We start from the raw sequence: 18,471 nt of genomic DNA on the forward strand, positions 1-18,471 counted from the left end.
TTTTGTTTTTTTTTGTCATCAATACTAGCCTACCAGTTGGTGAGACACCAAGGCCACGATAAACACATCAATGACCAACGGAGTAAAGCTTCCTACTTTTGGTGTGCGAGAGGCCACAGATCCCGACATACTCTTCAAATATTCAAAAAACAGAGACAACAATGCAATATAATATCTTTGGGTATGTTTGTAACTATTACACATTTAAATCTTCTAAATCCAAACGAAAGTTTAAGGGAGTTGAAATATTCAAAATTGCATGTAAAATGTTTAAAATGCAAGGCTTGGTTCCTCGGGTCGCGTTTGTACACCTCCTTTTAAAGGAGTGAACTGAACAGGGAACCTTTGTTCCAGTAAGGCCACATCTAATAGTAGAGCACGTCTCCAAATCGTCCACTTTTAAGACCATTTCAAATTTGAGAAAAATGCAAATGGAAGTTCAGGAAGACAAACAACTGAATTTGAGAAAGGAAACAATATGAAACGGCACTAAAACTGTAGGAGTCTAAACTCGTGTCCGTTACAAATATCCAACTACAGTGAACTTTCTGATACTGATATGTGAGATCCTACCTGTGCTCTAGAACAAATGAACTACACTATGGCTACCGTATCGAAGAGACACGTTGCATCCAAAGCCTCTATTTTCTGTTTTCTAAATTCCCAAATAAGACAGAAAGATGGCATTGTTCCTTTAGTAGTGAGATCTAGACACATCGATGAAATGCTTAAAGGAAGCGTAGCGCATATTGTAATGCAGGCAAGGCAGAGGCATTGCTTAAAGCTCTTCTCTTTTTAAAGACTTCATAAAAACGAAGGATTAAAAATAAAACAGGCCCTCTGAGTTTCTTCCAAATTAAAAATGAAAACAACTAAACCGAATGGAAAACAAAACAATGGTTTTACAAAATACAAAGTATCAAAACTGAAGGAGCCTAACCGGACAGATGTATATGAAAGTAGCTATATACAGAAAAAGCTCAGAGGAGGAATAGAACCTATTTGGTAACAAAAGCGCACTATAATGTTTGATATAAAAAAGAAAAAAAAAAGTACCTTTACTAAAGCTTATACAATATCCGAGGTCCATAAAAACTGTCATCTCACAATTTTAATGTGACCCTTTTCCTAAGAGTTTGGACCTCCCAGGCTATGATACATCCCACCCAATCGCACTCACAGACTGGAAGGAAGAAACCTAAGAGGCTCAACATAATTTTCAGTCGATGCATTTTGTACACGGCTGATGTGTCAATGCTGTGGTCTGGTCTCCATGTCTTCTGTGCTGGTGTTTCCTCTCAGGCATTGTCTATTGCTAGCACCAGACCGGCTCCTTAGAGAAAACAACAAGAGGCCACAGTAGAACCATTCTCAAATATTTAGCCTTTTTCACCTATCTATCCCTTGTTTTTCATCTCCGGGATTTTATGTTGAAATTCAATACGCAGCACTTTGTAGTCTGTTGAATTTGTTTCACGCATAGCACATTGTGAGTTTGTGAGTGCTGCTGCGTGTGTTATAACACCACAGCCGCGGCTGCATTAGAGGACGACGCTGTGACGGCGTTAGATGTGCTGTTGGCACCGTAGGGTGCCGTTTCTCCGTTCCCTCCTGCGCTGTTGCCGGTCGTGGAGAGCAAGCTGGTGTTGCCCGTTCGGAGGATGGCGCCGGCCGCGCTGCAGTGTGGGCGGGGGCCGGGTTCGGGTGTGTATGTGAACGTGAGCGTCGTGGAATAGATGATACCGTCGTTACGCACCAGCGTTACAGGGACTTGCACCGGCTGCCGCACCCACCGCCAGCCCTCGCGGAACGCCGAGATGTCTGGGACGACGCACAGCATGCTCTCCCCACACCTTTAAAGGAAATATCATGTCTATTAATAATTCAGTCTGTCACTGCCTGCAATATGTTTAACTGACAGCAGTAATAAAAGTACATATTTTCCTTTAACAATACGTGTGGGGTCTTGTTCACTTGGGTTTTACTAGGCAGAGGCACTTCACTCCAAGCTTAACATCTCATTTACTGCTGCATTTAACAGGTTTAGAAGGATTTAGGACTCCCTTTTGAAAATACAGTGTGCTTTATTGTATTGAATGTACTTCAAATCTTAAGGGTTTGTTTATGTAGTTTAGTGTTCAGATTATATAATATTCATTACAAGGACTCTTTCTTAACACAGCACAGCACACTTTTTAAAAAGTGTCAAGATTTTACAAGATTTACATTTGTCCTGTATACAATTTTTAAGTATATTTCAGTTTACTATAAACACTTGTCAGTACATTCTCTTTCTTATTTCAAAGACAATAATGTTAATTTTGATATATGAAAGATATACTTAACTGGGTCAAAAGCACTTTACAAATTCATCTAATTGCATTTAATATAAATGTAAACTATAATAAATTTGAATTCAATTGCAATTGACATATTATTCAGTGACTCTTTTCAAATAACATCCATACCTGTACATGGTTTCTGCCTCTACATCACCAAACCACACCCGCAGATTGGGAGTGAAGTTCTGTCCTGTCAGCTCCAGCATTGCTACGTCTCCTCCACCATTTAACTGCTCACACACACATACAGTGTACACACTTTATTAACCGCAGGCAGAGACTTGTGAGTGGACAATGTAAGTAAGAGATGTGTGTGTGTGTGTTACCTGTAAGCTCTCGACCACAGGCACGGGTGTGACGGGGGTGTGTACAGGGCCCATGCCCTCATAGAAGGTGTATTCTGCTTTATCAGTGCTGATGATTGTCCAGGAGGCACCATCATTTATCATCTCCTTATTTGGTTCCTTTGGGCATGGAGTAGCCTAAACACACACACACACACACATATAAACTTTGAATGCAAAAATATTAGGTATAATATCCAATCATCTAGCTATTATCACAGAATAACTCACTAATCAGGATTCTTGTATCACTCTGAGGGAGTTTATTTTGTGATAATGACAAAATGACTTCATCCCACTTCTTAGATGGCTACCAGTATATATAATTTTATTCAGCAAGGACAATAAATTTACCAAAACTGACATTAAATACATTTATAATGTTACAAATGATTTCTATTGTTTTATTTTGAACTTTCTATTCATGAAAGAATCCTCAATAGAAAATTGCCATGGTTTCCACAAAAATCTTAAGCAGCGCACATTTTCAAAAAATAAAAAATATTTCTTGAGCACCAAATCAGCTTATTAAAATGGTTGCTGAAGGATCATGTGACACTAAAGACTGAGTAAAGGCCGCTGAAAATTCAGCTTTGCCATCCCAGGAATAATTTACATTTTGAAATGTATTAAAAAAGAAAACAGTTTTTGCATTAATTGCATTAATATGACCACATAAATGCAGCCTTGATTAACATAAGATACTCTTTTTAAAAACACATTTCAAAAATCTTTTGAACTTCCCAAATCCTAAACTTTTAAATACTAGTGCACATTAAAAATTTGCACTGGTATGAAAAAGGAGAATGAACTTAAATTAATCCGCTATATAGCCTTTGACAATGGACAAATATTTAGAATATTTACAAAATGCTTTCAATACACTTCAAGAAAAGTGTACACAAGTAATGTTAAAAGAATAAAGATTTTCAACTTTTAACAACCTGCATGACTCAAGACTGGCAAAAAAATTCAAACTCAAACTGCGTCTAACATTCTCTTTATGGACATTACTGAAGACACCATTATTAGCACACTGAAATGCATTTACTCCATGTTTCCAGTGAGTGACTCACTTGAAATTGAATGATCCTCTCTTGAGAAAGGCACAGGTACATCCTCTCCGTATCCTTCAGGTAAAAGGCACACTTATGCAGCTGAGAGACGGGGTCATCTGCATCCAGCAAGGCAGTCTGCTTATCCACCTTACGGATGACCTGTGTGTGTGTGTGTGTGTGTGTGTGTGTGTGTGTGTGTGTGTTCGGGAGGAAGGAAAGGAAGTGAAGTTGATAAGAGTATCAGTAGAAGTATAAAAAATATCATGATGATGACATTATGCTGTCTTCATGTACCCAAATTGCTTTTTTCAAGCAGTGACTGATCATGACCCCAAAGACTTTTTATTATATAATTATATAAACTGTCTGTTGATTATATATACTGTCATCTGATAATAGAGAGAAATGATAACATGGAGAAAATCATCAGAAGAACAGAGACACATTGACATGGGCTTACCAGTCGAGGAAGAGCCATGCCCGTCACAGAGCACACGAGTTTGACAGTTTGGCCATAGTGAATGTAGCCGTCTCGCACAGTGAACTCCTCTCCCTCCGACTCTTCATCATCCACTAAAATAGAATTAACAAGACTAAGCTTATCCTGTGTGATCAGACCTTTCATGATTGTCAAAACACCAACATTTTAGTGTCAATAAACCAATGGCATTTTTACACTGGCATGTATGTTTTAACATTAAAGGGGTTATATGATGCGATTTCAGTTTTTCCTTTCTCTTTGGAGTGTTACAAGCTCTTGGTGCATAAAGAAGATCTGTAAAGTTGCTACAATCTCAAATCCAAAGAGATATTCTTTATAAAAGGCAAGAGTCAACCACACGCTCCTCAAAAGGCTCGTTCTAACACACCCCACATGTCTACGTCACGATGTGGGAAGATTTGCATAACGCCGCCCAAATGTTCACACAAAAACAAAAAAAAGAAGGCATTACTTTTATTCTCGCTGTTGCCACCACCGCCATGTTGTGGAGACGCTGTGTGTTTCATTGTGAAAGCGAAGCTACTTTGTTTGGTCTTCCAAAAGAGGACACGACAAGAAATCAGTGGTGAAGTTGTAATTACAACACTGTTCCAAAACAGTTCAACCCAAATATTCAGATGTGTGCTGTGCATTTTACAGAGGACGAGGACTATTTTCTGGGAGAGTAGTCTACAATACGGTGTCTATAAAGTGGGGCAGTTCGAACTTTCCAAGGACAGTCTGGCGCTTCTGATTCACAGCCTGTAAGTAAGTTTTCATATTTAAAGAATTTGCCACTGATGATTCAAACCCGAGTTTTGAGCAGTGGAGAGTAGCACTTCACTACTTTTGTTTCTCCGATCACAAATGCAGACATGTTTTAATGATACCCAACGCAATGCATAAAAAGACAGTATAAGTCGTTACAATCAGTAATTATGTCCCCACTGGATGCAAGAAATGCCTAGTTTATAATGGGTTTTATTGTTTTTGTCTCGTTGTGCAGGGACACGGCATCACAGCATGGTTAGGGGACATAACATTTCTGTCACACACTTGAGGTATTCGGCCAATCACAATGCACTGGATAGCTGGCCAGTCAGAGCACACCTTGCTTTTCAGAACCATGAGCTTTTTAAAAATCGGCACGTTTCAGAAAGGCAGGGCGTAGAGGAGAAACTATAATGTACAGTGTGTGGAAAATAATGTGTTTTTTGAACCTTAAACCACATAGACATTTCATTACACCAAATACACAAAATAATGTTCTTTTCAGCAGCATCATATGACCCCTTTAACACAACAGTGGCAATCATGTTGTCCTAATGACAAGCTCTGTTCTGACTGGCTGGCTTTATGCTTTTAAAGATAGGAGTCGAGCAGTTAATCAGTCTGCCGTGGCTGCTGTTTCTAAGGAAGAACAAGTCTTCCTTAAAAGCAAATATTTGTAATTCACTGTATTTACTCTTTGAAATATACTGCAAGTTCTGTTTAAGAGACATGGTAAAGGTAAACAAGATTTCCTTGAGCACACCTGTATAGTCAGTTTTGCTCTCAGGTTTATATAAGATTTCAGATAAACTTCTTTATAAACATTACATAAACTAAGTGAACTTTGGGCCACTTTGTCCTTAAAACTACACCACTGAAAACTCTGTGGAGTCAGAAAGAATGCATTCAATTTATGTAATGTGGAGTAAAGACACAAAAGACTTATAGTGTTACTCTCTCTATTTTTTTTTTTCTTTTTTTTTGCTTGGAAGTATATATATAGAGAGAGAGAGAGAGAGAGAGAGAGTAACACTATAAGTCTTTTGTGTAGAATCCTAAAGAATATGCTCCAAGGTTTTTTACAAAAATATTAAGCAGCACAATGGTTTAAAACATTGATAAGGATAATAAATGTTTCTTGTACACCAACTCAGCATATCAGAATTATTTCTGAAGGATCATGTGACACTGAAGACTGGACTATGGTCTGCTGATAATTCAGATTTGCGTCACATTAATGAATTACATTTTAAAATATATTAAAAGAGAAAAAGCTATTGTGATGTAATAATATTTAACTATATTTCTGTTTTCACTGTTTTTGATAGATAAATAAATAAAAGGATGCAGACTTGGTGAGCATAAGAGAGCTTTTAAAAACTTTTTCAAAATCTTATCAACCCCAAACTTTTGAACAGTAGTGTAGATCCAAGTTATGCCAGGGTTTGTGTCCCTTGAACAATTATTTAACAATCTGGCAATCAACATTACTCCACAGAAATGTGCACAAAGACTTACAGAGGTGGATGTAGAAAGCTCCCCACTGCTGTGAGCTGGCGTGAAAGTTTCCTCCCTCTACGTGCAGGTAACGTGTACTGACCGTCTGCGAGCGAAGTCGGTTAAATAACGCCACTTTCGTTCCTGATGCTATACAGACTGCACACAGGAGAAAGAACAAACCACAGAGACTTCAGACAATGTTGTGTGAATCAAAAGCGCTGTCTACTATCCCATTTCCATATCTCTTATATAGCAGGATGTCATCATTCATTCGAAAACTGTCAAACGGTCCTAAATGCATTTCCTTTGAGTGTAATGTGGGTGGTGAATATACTCACGGTCTGCGTTTTTGAGGGACTGTTTTTTTTTGGATGGTTTGGAGATGACCTTGATCCTCTTGCTGAGGAAGACGCCGATGTCTGTGCTGTTCCCGTAGAACATCTTCACCGACAGCATGAAGTGCTTGCGTTTGTCTGAGTCTGAGATGTACAATGTTTTGGCTGTGCAATAGTTCTGCAGGGAGGAGGCAAGATTTGTGTATTCATGAGAAAAATAATGGGATGCTAATGGTATTGTTTTGGCTCTGTGTACTCGGCTGAGTAGCTCTTGTCATTTTATTCTGGCAGCACATCGGTGTGTGTGTGTGTGTGTGTGTGCGCATTACCTTGCCCTCTAAGTTTAGCTGCTGCATCTCCTGTTCACTGTTGCCGATGCCGATGAAGGCGCAGGGCTGAGACTCCTGCTCAGAACAGCCGTCTCGCTCCATCTGTTCCCTCTTCTTCTTCCATCCACAGCCCATCAGATACACACAAGGGGGAGGACAGAAAAACCTAGACAAACACATTTTCAGAACAATATTTGAGTGATGCTTGATCATGAAAAACTCACTGGCATAATATAATATAGTATATATATTTAGACAGAATATATTTATTTATTTAGATATCAGATGGATGGAAACAAATAAATAAAATGCTGCTTTTGGTCAGGAATGAATGAATGAATGAATGAATGAATGAATATTTAAAACAAACAATCAAACAAACCAATAAAATGCTGCTTGTGTCAGGAATAAATGAATGAATTAATATTTAAAACATAACTGAACAAACAAAAATAAAATGCTGCGTTAGTGAATGCGTCAATGCATGAATGAATGAATGAATGAATGAATGAATCAATGTTTAAAAAAGAATCTAGGCAGGACTTATGAATTAATGTTTAAAAAAACAAATAAATAACATTCAATATTAATTCTATTAAATATTCAACTTCAACAGATTCTGCAAGATGTGCATTAATGACAAAATATACAGTTACGAACACAACTGTTAACTGAATGAATGTACAGCAACTGTACATTACACATCAAATGCACATGACTTATCAGAATTACTTCAGATCAGCACTAGGTGGCAGCACATGTGTAGTGTTGATACAGCTCTCACTTTCAGGACACACTCACGAAACCACCATCAGATGGTCAAAAAAACACACAAAATCCAAACCTAAGCTAACCTGAGCACAAGGCACATTTCAGATCCCCCACCAGAGTTTGAGGGCTATGTCATCTTTGCTCATCTCATGTTTTTTGTGGCCTACATCATCAAAGAGATGCTGGAGCAAACAAATATCAATCAGCATGACCTTGAATCCAGAAGCACTTGACATTAAAGCCGTGATCTCTGTGGGTGACGTTATCAGCTCACTGCACCTCATCTTGGAGAGATGCTTGTCTAGACATGAGGCGGGGGAATATTCATGACACACAACTGCAGCTAATATCTGAAAACTGGGGCAATAAAAGGGGAATAACAGCGGTTCCACATCCAGTCAGACTGAAACATGCTGCAGACACGAGTTAGGGGGCAGACCCAACCCCAATCATGTTTCACCAAATACACATGACGGCCTCATTTGTACTGTTAAGCACATTCTGTAATGGTGCTTCTGAAATGAAAAAGGAAAAGACAAGTCTGAAGTCTACTTTCACATCCTAATAGTGAAAGATCATAATGCGTTAGGGCATAGGGCATTTCTATGGGGTTAACAGGGTGTTCTGGGTGGTTTTAAGGGCGTTGGAATAGTGTCAGGTCAGAGGTGCAATGGCGTTTACCAGGGCGTTCCTAGGGTGTCCTGGGTGGTGATCAAGGCACTGCTGTGTAGTTGCTACAGTGTCTTTGGTGGTTGACAGGGCGTCATGGGTGACGGTTAATGTATTGTCATGCAGTTGCTAGGGTGTTATAGCTGGTTGTTAGAACACTGTTATGCAGTTGCCAGGGTGGTTGCTGGGACATTTCATGGTTTTATTGTCAGCTGGGCAAAAACTGTAAATCAAAATGCTAGTTCTAAAAGGAGGAGCACACCTCTCCTTAACAAACCACATGATTTAATGAACCACTTGTGTTCGTAGCACTGGGACTGGGACGAGTTAGCAACATTAAAAGTAACCATTAGCTGTTTTAAAAGTCAACGGGGTCACAACAAGGACATGCAAAGAAGCAGAACTGGTGAAACAAGTCAAGTGCTTCACATTCATTTTCAATTGAAGCTAAATGATACACTTCCTAGTCATAAACCATCTCTGATTACAGAACACATGTATATGATTTCATTAAGCGCACACTTTTGTTCTCTCTGGCTCTCATCTGGTATTCTGTCACTCTTGACATGTGTCCAGGTTTTGGCTGTGCTGTTCACGAATAACAGCGCTGTCTCTCTGCCAAATGAGGCCGAGCGAGCTGTAACCGCGACATCAGTTCCCCAGACACTGTGTTTCTCCACAGTTATAATCTTGTCTCGCTTTCCGCTGACCTTCTCTCCTTCACTTCCCTGTCTCATATCACCTCGCCTCCTTAATCATTTCTTTTCTCTTTCCTGTCATTATTTGGTTTCTTTTCTTATCAGCTTCTCTCTCACTCCTTTTTTTCTTCCTAAATGTTCTTTTCTTCTCTTGTCCTTTCAACTCTTCATCTTACTGCATTCTTCCCTAAAAACCGAATTTTCACACCTTAGGGAAGAGATGGACGGTGTAAGGGGTTTCACATGGCCATGGGATAAGTTTTCATGCTCAAAAACAGATAGATAAAGAGCTTAGAAGTGGAACACGGTTTAAAAGTTAAACTTTATTAAAACTGCAATGCTCATGGCGTAAGATGCTGAAAAACAATGAAACACAATGCAACCACCAGAGATTAAATAAGAAATATGGTAAATGTTAAGTATTTACACTTACCAAAAGGTCAAAAATCATTTACATTTCATTTCATGAATTCCTCATGAATCATAGTTGTCCTTTACCTTTTTTCATTGCCGTATGATTTCTGTGCAACTTTAGCGTGTAGGATGAGCACAGTTTGGTCTCCTCGTTCCTTCAGGTAATTCCGCATGGCTTCTCTGAAATCACAGAAGCAGAAGAACCACATAAGACAGATAGGAATTTTGAGTAATTCTACAGCCAAGTACTCTTTAAAAAAAAAAAAAATAAAAGTAAAAAAAAATTAATAACATGCAAAATTTCTTCTTTTTTTACTTCACAAATCAACTTTGAAAATCAATGTGACGAGAGGGGCGGGACCAAGAGCCGTGGGAACGGAGCTAGGCTGGTGGAGTAAGTGCTAATGCGCGACACCTGCACCAACCACCGGTCTTGAGTCCCACGGAGGAGCTCCGGAAGGATAAAAGCAGGAGTGACGACAGTGAAAGACAAGAGAGGACCAGGCCTGGCCTTTATTTTGTGTTTTGGTTCTGTTTGTGCGCGACAGCACGACAGCCCCTCACGGACGACTGTCGCGCACAAACAGAACCAAAACACAATATAAATTCCAGTCCTGGTCCTCTCTTGTCTTTCACTGTCATCACGCCTCCTTTTATCCTTCGGGAGTTCCTCCGTGGGACTCGAGACCTGTGTGTGGCGCAGGTGTTGCGCTGGCCTCGCTCCGTTCCCACTGCTCTTGCCCCCGCCCCTCTCGTCACATTCATCTTTGCAAGTTTTGAATAATTTTACAAGTCGATTAGTTGATTGACCTAACTAGTTGATAACTTGTGCACATCTACCTCAAACTGAAGTGGTATAACAGAGATGGTCCACACATAAATGTGAATGGGAGGAATCATAATGCTTAATATGGTGGCTGTAGGAATGAAAGTCCCGCCTTACAGTTAAAAGGGCCAATCATCTGATTGTTTACTCTAGTACGCACTTGCACATAAATTGGACCAGCCCTTTTTTAAGCATTATCTGAGTTGAAGAACCACAATATATGGAGACATTGTTGTCCGATTTTAACCTTGAATTTAAGAATGTCATTGAAACATAATTTCTACAGAATTTTTGTCCTTCCACATCCAAGATGTTGAATTGCGCTGTACTTGCATACAAAATTATGGCTGCCAAGTGACCTAACTTGGACTTTGATATAAAGTTATCATAGATAAAACAAAAATCCATTACTGGAACAGGCAAGATTACATTTTTGATAAGTTTTTTTATAAATACTGCAACTCTATACGACTTCTACTTTGCTTTTCACTCATGTGCTTTAACTCATATGGCACAGTTTTGAGATTTAAAACACATCCTTGTGTTTCAGACCTGTAAAACCACTTTGCAGTGCTATTGCAGAGGGTTCTGGTGAAAGCATGTGGTGTATGCGTGTGTTTCTTTAAAGAGAAAGCTTTCTGAAGGCCTGTATGCGCTTCAAAACCCAAATCTCCAGAGCTTGACTAGAAACACAGGCCCAAGTTTGATTAGCCAATTCTCTGGTGAGTGCAACTATGTGTTGCTTGCAGAAAGCACACAAACACTGTGGCCAAAAACCTCAGCTTTCCAGCTGGGGGTCTTTAAAATAAAAAGATGGGGAAGAGGGGGGTAAGAAAAAGGGCAAAAGGACTGCAATGTGTGTGTGTACAAGTCAAACGGCACAAAATCTCTTAGCTCATGATCGAAGAATTTCGATTTCATGTCAGTGTTCCAATTACCTCAGTTAACTAACGAAAAACATCCCAGCATGTGCAAACTTAATTTAGCTCGCTAAATGTGGACACTCTGGAAGTGTGATGCATTTCAAGGAAACATAAAAAAAAAAAAAAAAAAAAAATTTGCTTCAACGTTGTTGTTTAATATGATAACATACACGCTTTCAACGGAATCCTAAACAGAAATATTCTGCAGGAAGATGAAAAACACTCTGATCTGTAACAGACCGTGTGTGTTGGATAAAAATGCTCACGTAGACACTCACACACTTGCACAAAAAAAAAAACGGCCCATTTGCACAGATGTCAGTGACACCTGACACGTCAAAATGCTCAGAGGGACACAGAGACGGAGTAATTGTGGGGGGCAGCTTACACACACACACACACACACACACACACACACACAAGCAGCTTCCCTTTGCCACGCAAACGTCGCACACACGCTCAAGTTAGACAGGCTTTTGTTATGGAAAGCAAGGGGGCCCTGTGACATGAGGGTGGGAGGGGAAGTATGAGAGGGAAGAGAGGTGAAAGGGTTGTGCTCTGACAATAATCTTTCTCCTACAAGACAAGAGACAGGCTCGATGCACCAAGACTAACAGGAGGACTAATCACTAACGCTTCAAGTAAATGTAACTTCACACACTGGCCTATTCAAGTTAACAGCAGCAAATCTGTATACTCACACTGAGAGCAAAATGTGCTGCCACACAAGTGTGTAATTAAAAATAGAATTATCTTCTATAAAATAAAGGTGCATTCGGTAGTCTTCTGCTAAAGTATTACATACTAAGAATTGTTTTTTTATACGACTACATTATGACTACATTGTGTCTTGAGGAGAGCCATCTAAATGCTGTACACTGACTTGAGATGAAGTACACGTAACAGTTTTGTAAAAAATGTTTTGTGCAGAGCACTTCCCTCAATGTATTTCGGCATTTTGAAATCTTCAACAGAATCTTTACGCTCATTGGTTGTCGCTTCTGTAGGTATGCTAATAGCGTGGTGTTGTTTGGAGATGCAAAAATCTAAATTAGACAGAACACACTTATTATTGTGCTTTACCAGCAGAAATATTGTTTAATTAGTTGTTTTGTTGATAGATGTTATGAAGAAAGGTGGTGTAGAGAAAAATGTTGTTTTTTTTTCTTGCTACTGTTGCCTTTGGCTTGTTCAGTTAGAATTTTAAGGGTTAGTTCACCCCAAAATGAAAATTCTGTCATTAATGACTCACCCTCATGTCATTCAGGACCCGGAAGACCTTTGTTCATCTTCAGAACACAAATTAAAATATTTTTGATGCATTCAGAGAGCTTTCTGACCCTCCATAGAGAGCTATGCAGTGTTTCGAGGTCCAGAAACGTAGTAATGACATCGGTAAAAAAGTCCATGTGACATCAGTGGAAAAACAATAATAACATCAAGAAAACAATAATAACATAATTTATTCAACAATTCTTGTCCCCGAGTTACCGTCTTCCACCATTTTGGAGAGTACCCCAGAACGTAATCAGCATTGTTTACGGTCAGCATGCACACACTTTATCCTGAACGTAAACAACGCTGATTACGTTGATTGCATTCTGGGGTACTCTCCAAAATGGTGGAAGATGGTAACTCGGGGACAAGAATTGTTGAATAAATTATGTTATTACTGTTTTCTTTGCGCACAAAAAGTATTCTCGTATCTTCGTAAAATTAAGAATGAACCACCGATGTCGCATGGATTGTTTTACCAATGTGCTTGCTACGTTTCTGGACCTGGAAACATTGCAGTTGCATTGCTGTCTATGGGAGGGTCAGAAAGCTCTCAGAACGCATCAAAAATATCTTAATTCGTGTTCTGAAGATGAACAAAGGTCTTCCGAGTTCCAAACGACATGAGGGAGAGTAATTAATGACAGAATTTTCAGACAGGAATGTCTGTTTATGCATGGTGTAAGACCAAAGTCCCTTTCAAGGAATGTCTGTTTACGCGGCGGCAATATTTGCAATATTTCGAAAAAGACCAAGTCCTATCTAAACAAATGGGGGAATCCTGAAATCTCAAAAACTGCTCACTGAACTCGCAATTACATTACATATTTCAAATTAGCAACAAAATCTGAAATGAACTGCACTATAAATGTTGTTTCTTATACACAAATAGCATTTAAAAAGCTTTTTTTCAGGCTAGAACAGCCTGCGTAGTTCCTACACGCTTATGACTGCACATCAGCTGCTCTAGCCTCAGGTTTCTATGGGAACCGGAGATTCTAACGTCCACTGCAGTGATGCAATGACTTAACCAATCAACGACTGGCTCTTTCATTTAGAAGGTGGGACTATCCCGCCATATCCACCTTTTTCCTCAACGCGGAAGTAAGCCTATGGGTGAGACTTCCGTTTCATTAGCCGCTATAAGTAAATAACGAGGAGAATAACAATGTGCAGTAAACGGTAAAACTGTTTGCAATACAAACCAGTGTGTTCTTAATTAAGATAACAGATTAAAATAATATGATAGGACACATCAATTGTCAATATCAAGCAGCAAAACAAACTGTTGTGAACTCTTCAGGGTTCTGGCATCATAGTTCCCCCACTCTATTGCGCGTTGCAGTTTCTCCCATTCATAAATATAGGAGTGAACTGTCTTTGTATTTCTATAGTCTTTGGTAAGACTCTCTCACTCTGTCTCTTTCTTTGCGTGTGTGAGACAGAGACGGCAAGTTGTACGCCTTCACACTAGAGTTTACTGTACGTCAAATACAGGTGTGCTGCGAATCCATTCAGATGAACTAAAAAGTATCACAGATCACTTAAACTCTGAAGCGCTCAGTCAGTGTGTTCGGCGAGTGAAAACATCGGTGCTAAACTTATTCTTAGCCTCCAACTCACACACTGGTGAGTAAGATCTAAGAATTTATTAGCCATTAGTTAATATTAAACATCATTTAGTCAAATATGCGAGTGATTTACTCACATTGTATAAGGTTGTCCATCTTTACAGTCATGTTTAGTAACACATACAGCTGTGCCCTCACCACAGAGCAACAGTAAAAGCAGAACACTCTCAAACAGTGTTGCGCCACGCCGTGTTCCGTACGTTGTTTGAGTCACATACACCGGTACTGCGGTATACTGCCCACTAGTTTATATTATATATACATATATTTAATATATAAACAACATATTATTCTTAAATATATACATGTATGTGTGTGTATTTATATATACATAATAAATATACACAGTACACACACATATATTATGTACACAAAAACTTTTATTATGGATGCGATTAATCATGATTAATCGTTGCCTAGCACTAGTAATTATTCATTTCTGTGGGTGGGGCTACCCACAGAAAGAGAAACCAAGACATCATCATGAATAGTTATGACAATGAATAAATAAATGGCAGTTTATTACAGATCATTGCTTGTCTTATTACGACGATACATTCTAGTTAAGACAGGGTTTGTCTAAACCTACAGTAGTTTTAGTGTTACGCCATACACTGTCCATTTTTTTGTCATGCTAAATGATTTTACGGTCATTGAGAACACTAAAGAGAAATCTTATCTGACAGGTTGTATACAGTTTTAAGATCATGTATGTCAGTGAGCATCAGGAAGCGAGCGAATATTGAACTGTGCTGAACCTCCCAGCCTCATGGGACACACACAAACGGTGAATTCCTGCAGATCTGGTGATGTCATCTTCCTCAGGCCCATGTCATCTGATACCTTTGATACTTCTAATAACCTGCCGTGTGTGTGTGCTCAGAAAAAGAAGACTCAGTGGCCATCTCCGACATGGATTTGGCTCATGTACTTCAGAAAGGAAAGATCAAAATCTCTACTGAGCATAGTCCTCTCCTATCCACTGATAAAATGGACCTGTTTGGCCAAATGCTAGTGAATTCCCTCAACAGCGCAAAGACAAGCATGTGTGGAGCACATGAAATCAGCTGCATGTCTGATTCGTGATTACAGGCACCAAAGCAAGAACATTCCGAGACTTTCAACATTTCCCTCCAATGCTCGAGTGTTTTCACATCAAGAAGGTTCAGCTTTGATATCCGGCAACCTGACAATTCACAAAAACACCAGCAGTGTTTACAAAGCATCTCAGAAGAGAGTTTATTGACGACCCTCACCATTTGCAGGGGTGCTGGGAAAACCATCACACATCTTCTGTTAGCATTATAATCAAAGATCTGACAGTATAGCCTTCAGCTAAATTACATTATACCATTTGTTTCTTCAAAGCTGGGTCAACATGGTCAGTTAGTCAGTCGACCACTAAGATTGTATACATTTTTTGGCTTTTTTTAATTTTATTTTTCCCCAACGATGCTTTGAATTTTTAAGATGCAGCTTAACAGAGAGAGTTTTAATGTGCCAACAGTGTAACTTTTAGATGGTAAAACTCTTTAAATGCATGCCCTTTTAAGCAACACCACCTCAGCTATTAAATCAGCACTTTTGTAACAAATTTACCATCTTCAACAATACATTTCAAGACAATTACAGTCAGACTTCATACCACCTGCTGAGAGCAATGTTCCTATTGTGCATAATCTACACACCTCCGTTTGTTTCTGAGGACTGTTATGGTTTTGTGCAATAAAAGGTTATACTCAGTTAGTCCTTTATAGTCACAGAAGGGTGCAAATGCACTAGCATTTTAAAGTTTGGGGACTTTTAAAAAAAAAAAAAATTATAATAATTCTGTTCAGCAAGAATGCATTAAGTGCTGTTCTTTTGAACTTTCTATTAAAAAATGTGAAAAAAAAAACCTTTCCAGAAAAATATTAATGTTTTCAACATAAGAAATGTTGCTTAAGCACCAAATCAGCATATTATGTGGGATCATGTCACACTGAAGACTGGAGTAATGGTTGTCATAATGATCAGAGCAATAAATAATATATTATTTTTATTGTATTATTATTTTTAATAATAATAATACATTTTCACAATGTTACAGTTTTAGATCCAGCCTTGGCAAGCAAAAAAGACTTTCAAAAACATTAACAAAAATCTTGCCGGCTCCAAACTTTTGAAGTTCTTGGTGGACGCTGAACGAGCCTAATTACAAAAAGCTTTCCAAGATGACTAGTTGTTCTGACAACCTACTGACGACTTGATTTAGAAAATATATGCAGTTGTGTGTACGTTTCACAAATGCGATTAAGGATCAAAGATCACTTAGGATCCAAAACATACACCACCCAATTGCTAAAGTGGAAAACATATGATAGTAGGTTTATGATTTATTCCATTGGCTAACATCTTATGAGGAACATGTGAACCAAACTTGGCGTTATTTATTCCGTGGTTTATTGCACCTTGCAGTGCTGGTAAAATAAGGTCAGAAATAACATGCAACTCCATGCAAGCAGTCCTGGAGATCAATCAGAGTTTTCCTGCACACGCGAAGCCCTCGCACGCAAAGTCAAGCCACTGGCCCATGTGACGTCACGTACTTAAGAGAAAAACCACAGACCTTCAGCTCTTCTGACAGCTTCCACACAGAAAACACACATATACTTAAAACAGTAGTGATTGATGAGAAATGTTTCATTCAAACCGAACTGAAAGATTCAGATAGCTTATATCCACCCCACTCAAGAGAAGTAACCCTTACTTAAAAGGCATAACATATAAAATTTAGAAACAGTAAGACATAAGTAATAACAAGCAACCACAGCATTACACAGATGGCCATAAACACAAAGCCAGATACACTGGGGAAAGAAGTGGACAAGCCTTTGTGAGTCATCAGTTTTCAGCAGCAGCATGATAAATATGGGCACTTCAACAGGAAGAGCTTTTGACACGCACACAAACACTGAACACGCAACAGCAAACCCGCAACAAATGCAATACTCTACATACACACGTTTTAATAAGTTTCAAAACCACAGGACATGAAAGTCAAAACACCACATTACACAAAAGACCTGAAAGATGCAAATTTTTAGAAAGACAGAAACTTTACAATGGGAAAACCACAAAGTGACGTGGGCTACATAAGTCAAAAACCATATTTCCAGTGATCTCTCTCTTTAAGTGTCATAGATGTGGAATTTAATCATTAAACTCTCTAAATGATTGGCTCCTAAGCTCAGGCCTCAATGCATCACTCGCCACAAAAAAAAAAAAAAAAAAAAAACATTAGCAAAAGAACATTTATTGAAATGTGGGCAAGCCTGAGAGGTGACAAACCAAAAAAAATATTTCAATATTTTTCAGGTTTTTAACAACATTCAATATATATTTTGGTATTTGTGAATTTGCTCTGAAATGGCTTAAAATTGGATTTTAATCACAACCAATAGGACCAGACCATGGTCCAAGTAGTACTCAAAATGGTTAAGTTATTATTAACTTTTAAGGTCTGGATTTACTTTTTTTTAATGATTTTTGAAAAATCTCTCTTATTCTCACAAGGCTGCATTTAATTGATCAAAATACAGTACAAATAGTATTATTTTTAAAACATTAAAATATATTAAAATAATAAAAAAGTTAAATAAATATTATAAATAAATATTTAAATATTTATTCATAAATATTATATTTATAAAAAAATAAAATAAAATAAAAACTAGCTATGTGTAATGTGTTAGATTAACCAGGACTTCACAGCACTAACATATCGTTGCTCTTTTGTTGGTTTGATTGCTTCTGTTGTCCTCATTTGTAAGTCGCTTTTGATAAAAGTAAAAGTCACATTTTTAAAAAACTGCTTTCTATATCGAATATATATTTATAATGTAATTATGTGCTGACAAAGCCTTAAGTGTCACATGGTCCTTCAGAAATAATTCTATTATGCTGATTAGGCGCTCAAGAAACATTTCTAATTATTATAATTGATGAAAAAAGTTCTGATGCTTAATATCTTTGGGAAACTATCATACATGTTTGTGCAGGATACTTTGATGAATACAAAGTGCAAAAGAACAGCATTTACATTATAAATGTCTTTATTGTCAC

General features: G+C 38.3%; 1 protein-coding gene across 1 annotated transcript in view; it reads right to left on the minus strand.

Annotated features, from left to right (window-relative positions):
- Window positions 1–18,471, minus strand: part of rbpjb (recombination signal binding protein for immunoglobulin kappa J region b) — a 47,256-nt gene continuing 28,785 nt past the window's right edge. Inside the window, exons 3-11 of the mRNA XM_042728325.1 lie at window positions 9,797–9,892; window positions 7,161–7,326; window positions 6,835–7,009; window positions 6,515–6,652; window positions 4,205–4,317; window positions 3,763–3,903; window positions 2,669–2,824; window positions 2,469–2,572; window positions 1–1,853 (exon numbers count right to left, since the gene is read on the minus strand). Coding sequence (XP_042584259.1) covers window positions 1,517–1,853; window positions 2,469–2,572; window positions 2,669–2,824; window positions 3,763–3,903; window positions 4,205–4,317; window positions 6,515–6,652; window positions 6,835–7,009; window positions 7,161–7,326; window positions 9,797–9,892 — 1,426 coding nt within the window. The 3' untranslated portion in view covers window positions 1–1,516. The remainder of the gene's footprint in view (window positions 1,854–2,468; window positions 2,573–2,668; window positions 2,825–3,762; window positions 3,904–4,204; window positions 4,318–6,514; window positions 6,653–6,834; window positions 7,010–7,160; window positions 7,327–9,796; window positions 9,893–18,471) is intronic.

This window comes from Cyprinus carpio, chromosome B7 (assembly GCF_018340385.1).
Source record: "Cyprinus carpio isolate SPL01 chromosome B7, ASM1834038v1, whole genome shotgun sequence".
Classification (NCBI taxonomy): domain Eukaryota; kingdom Metazoa; phylum Chordata; class Actinopteri; order Cypriniformes; family Cyprinidae; genus Cyprinus; species Cyprinus carpio.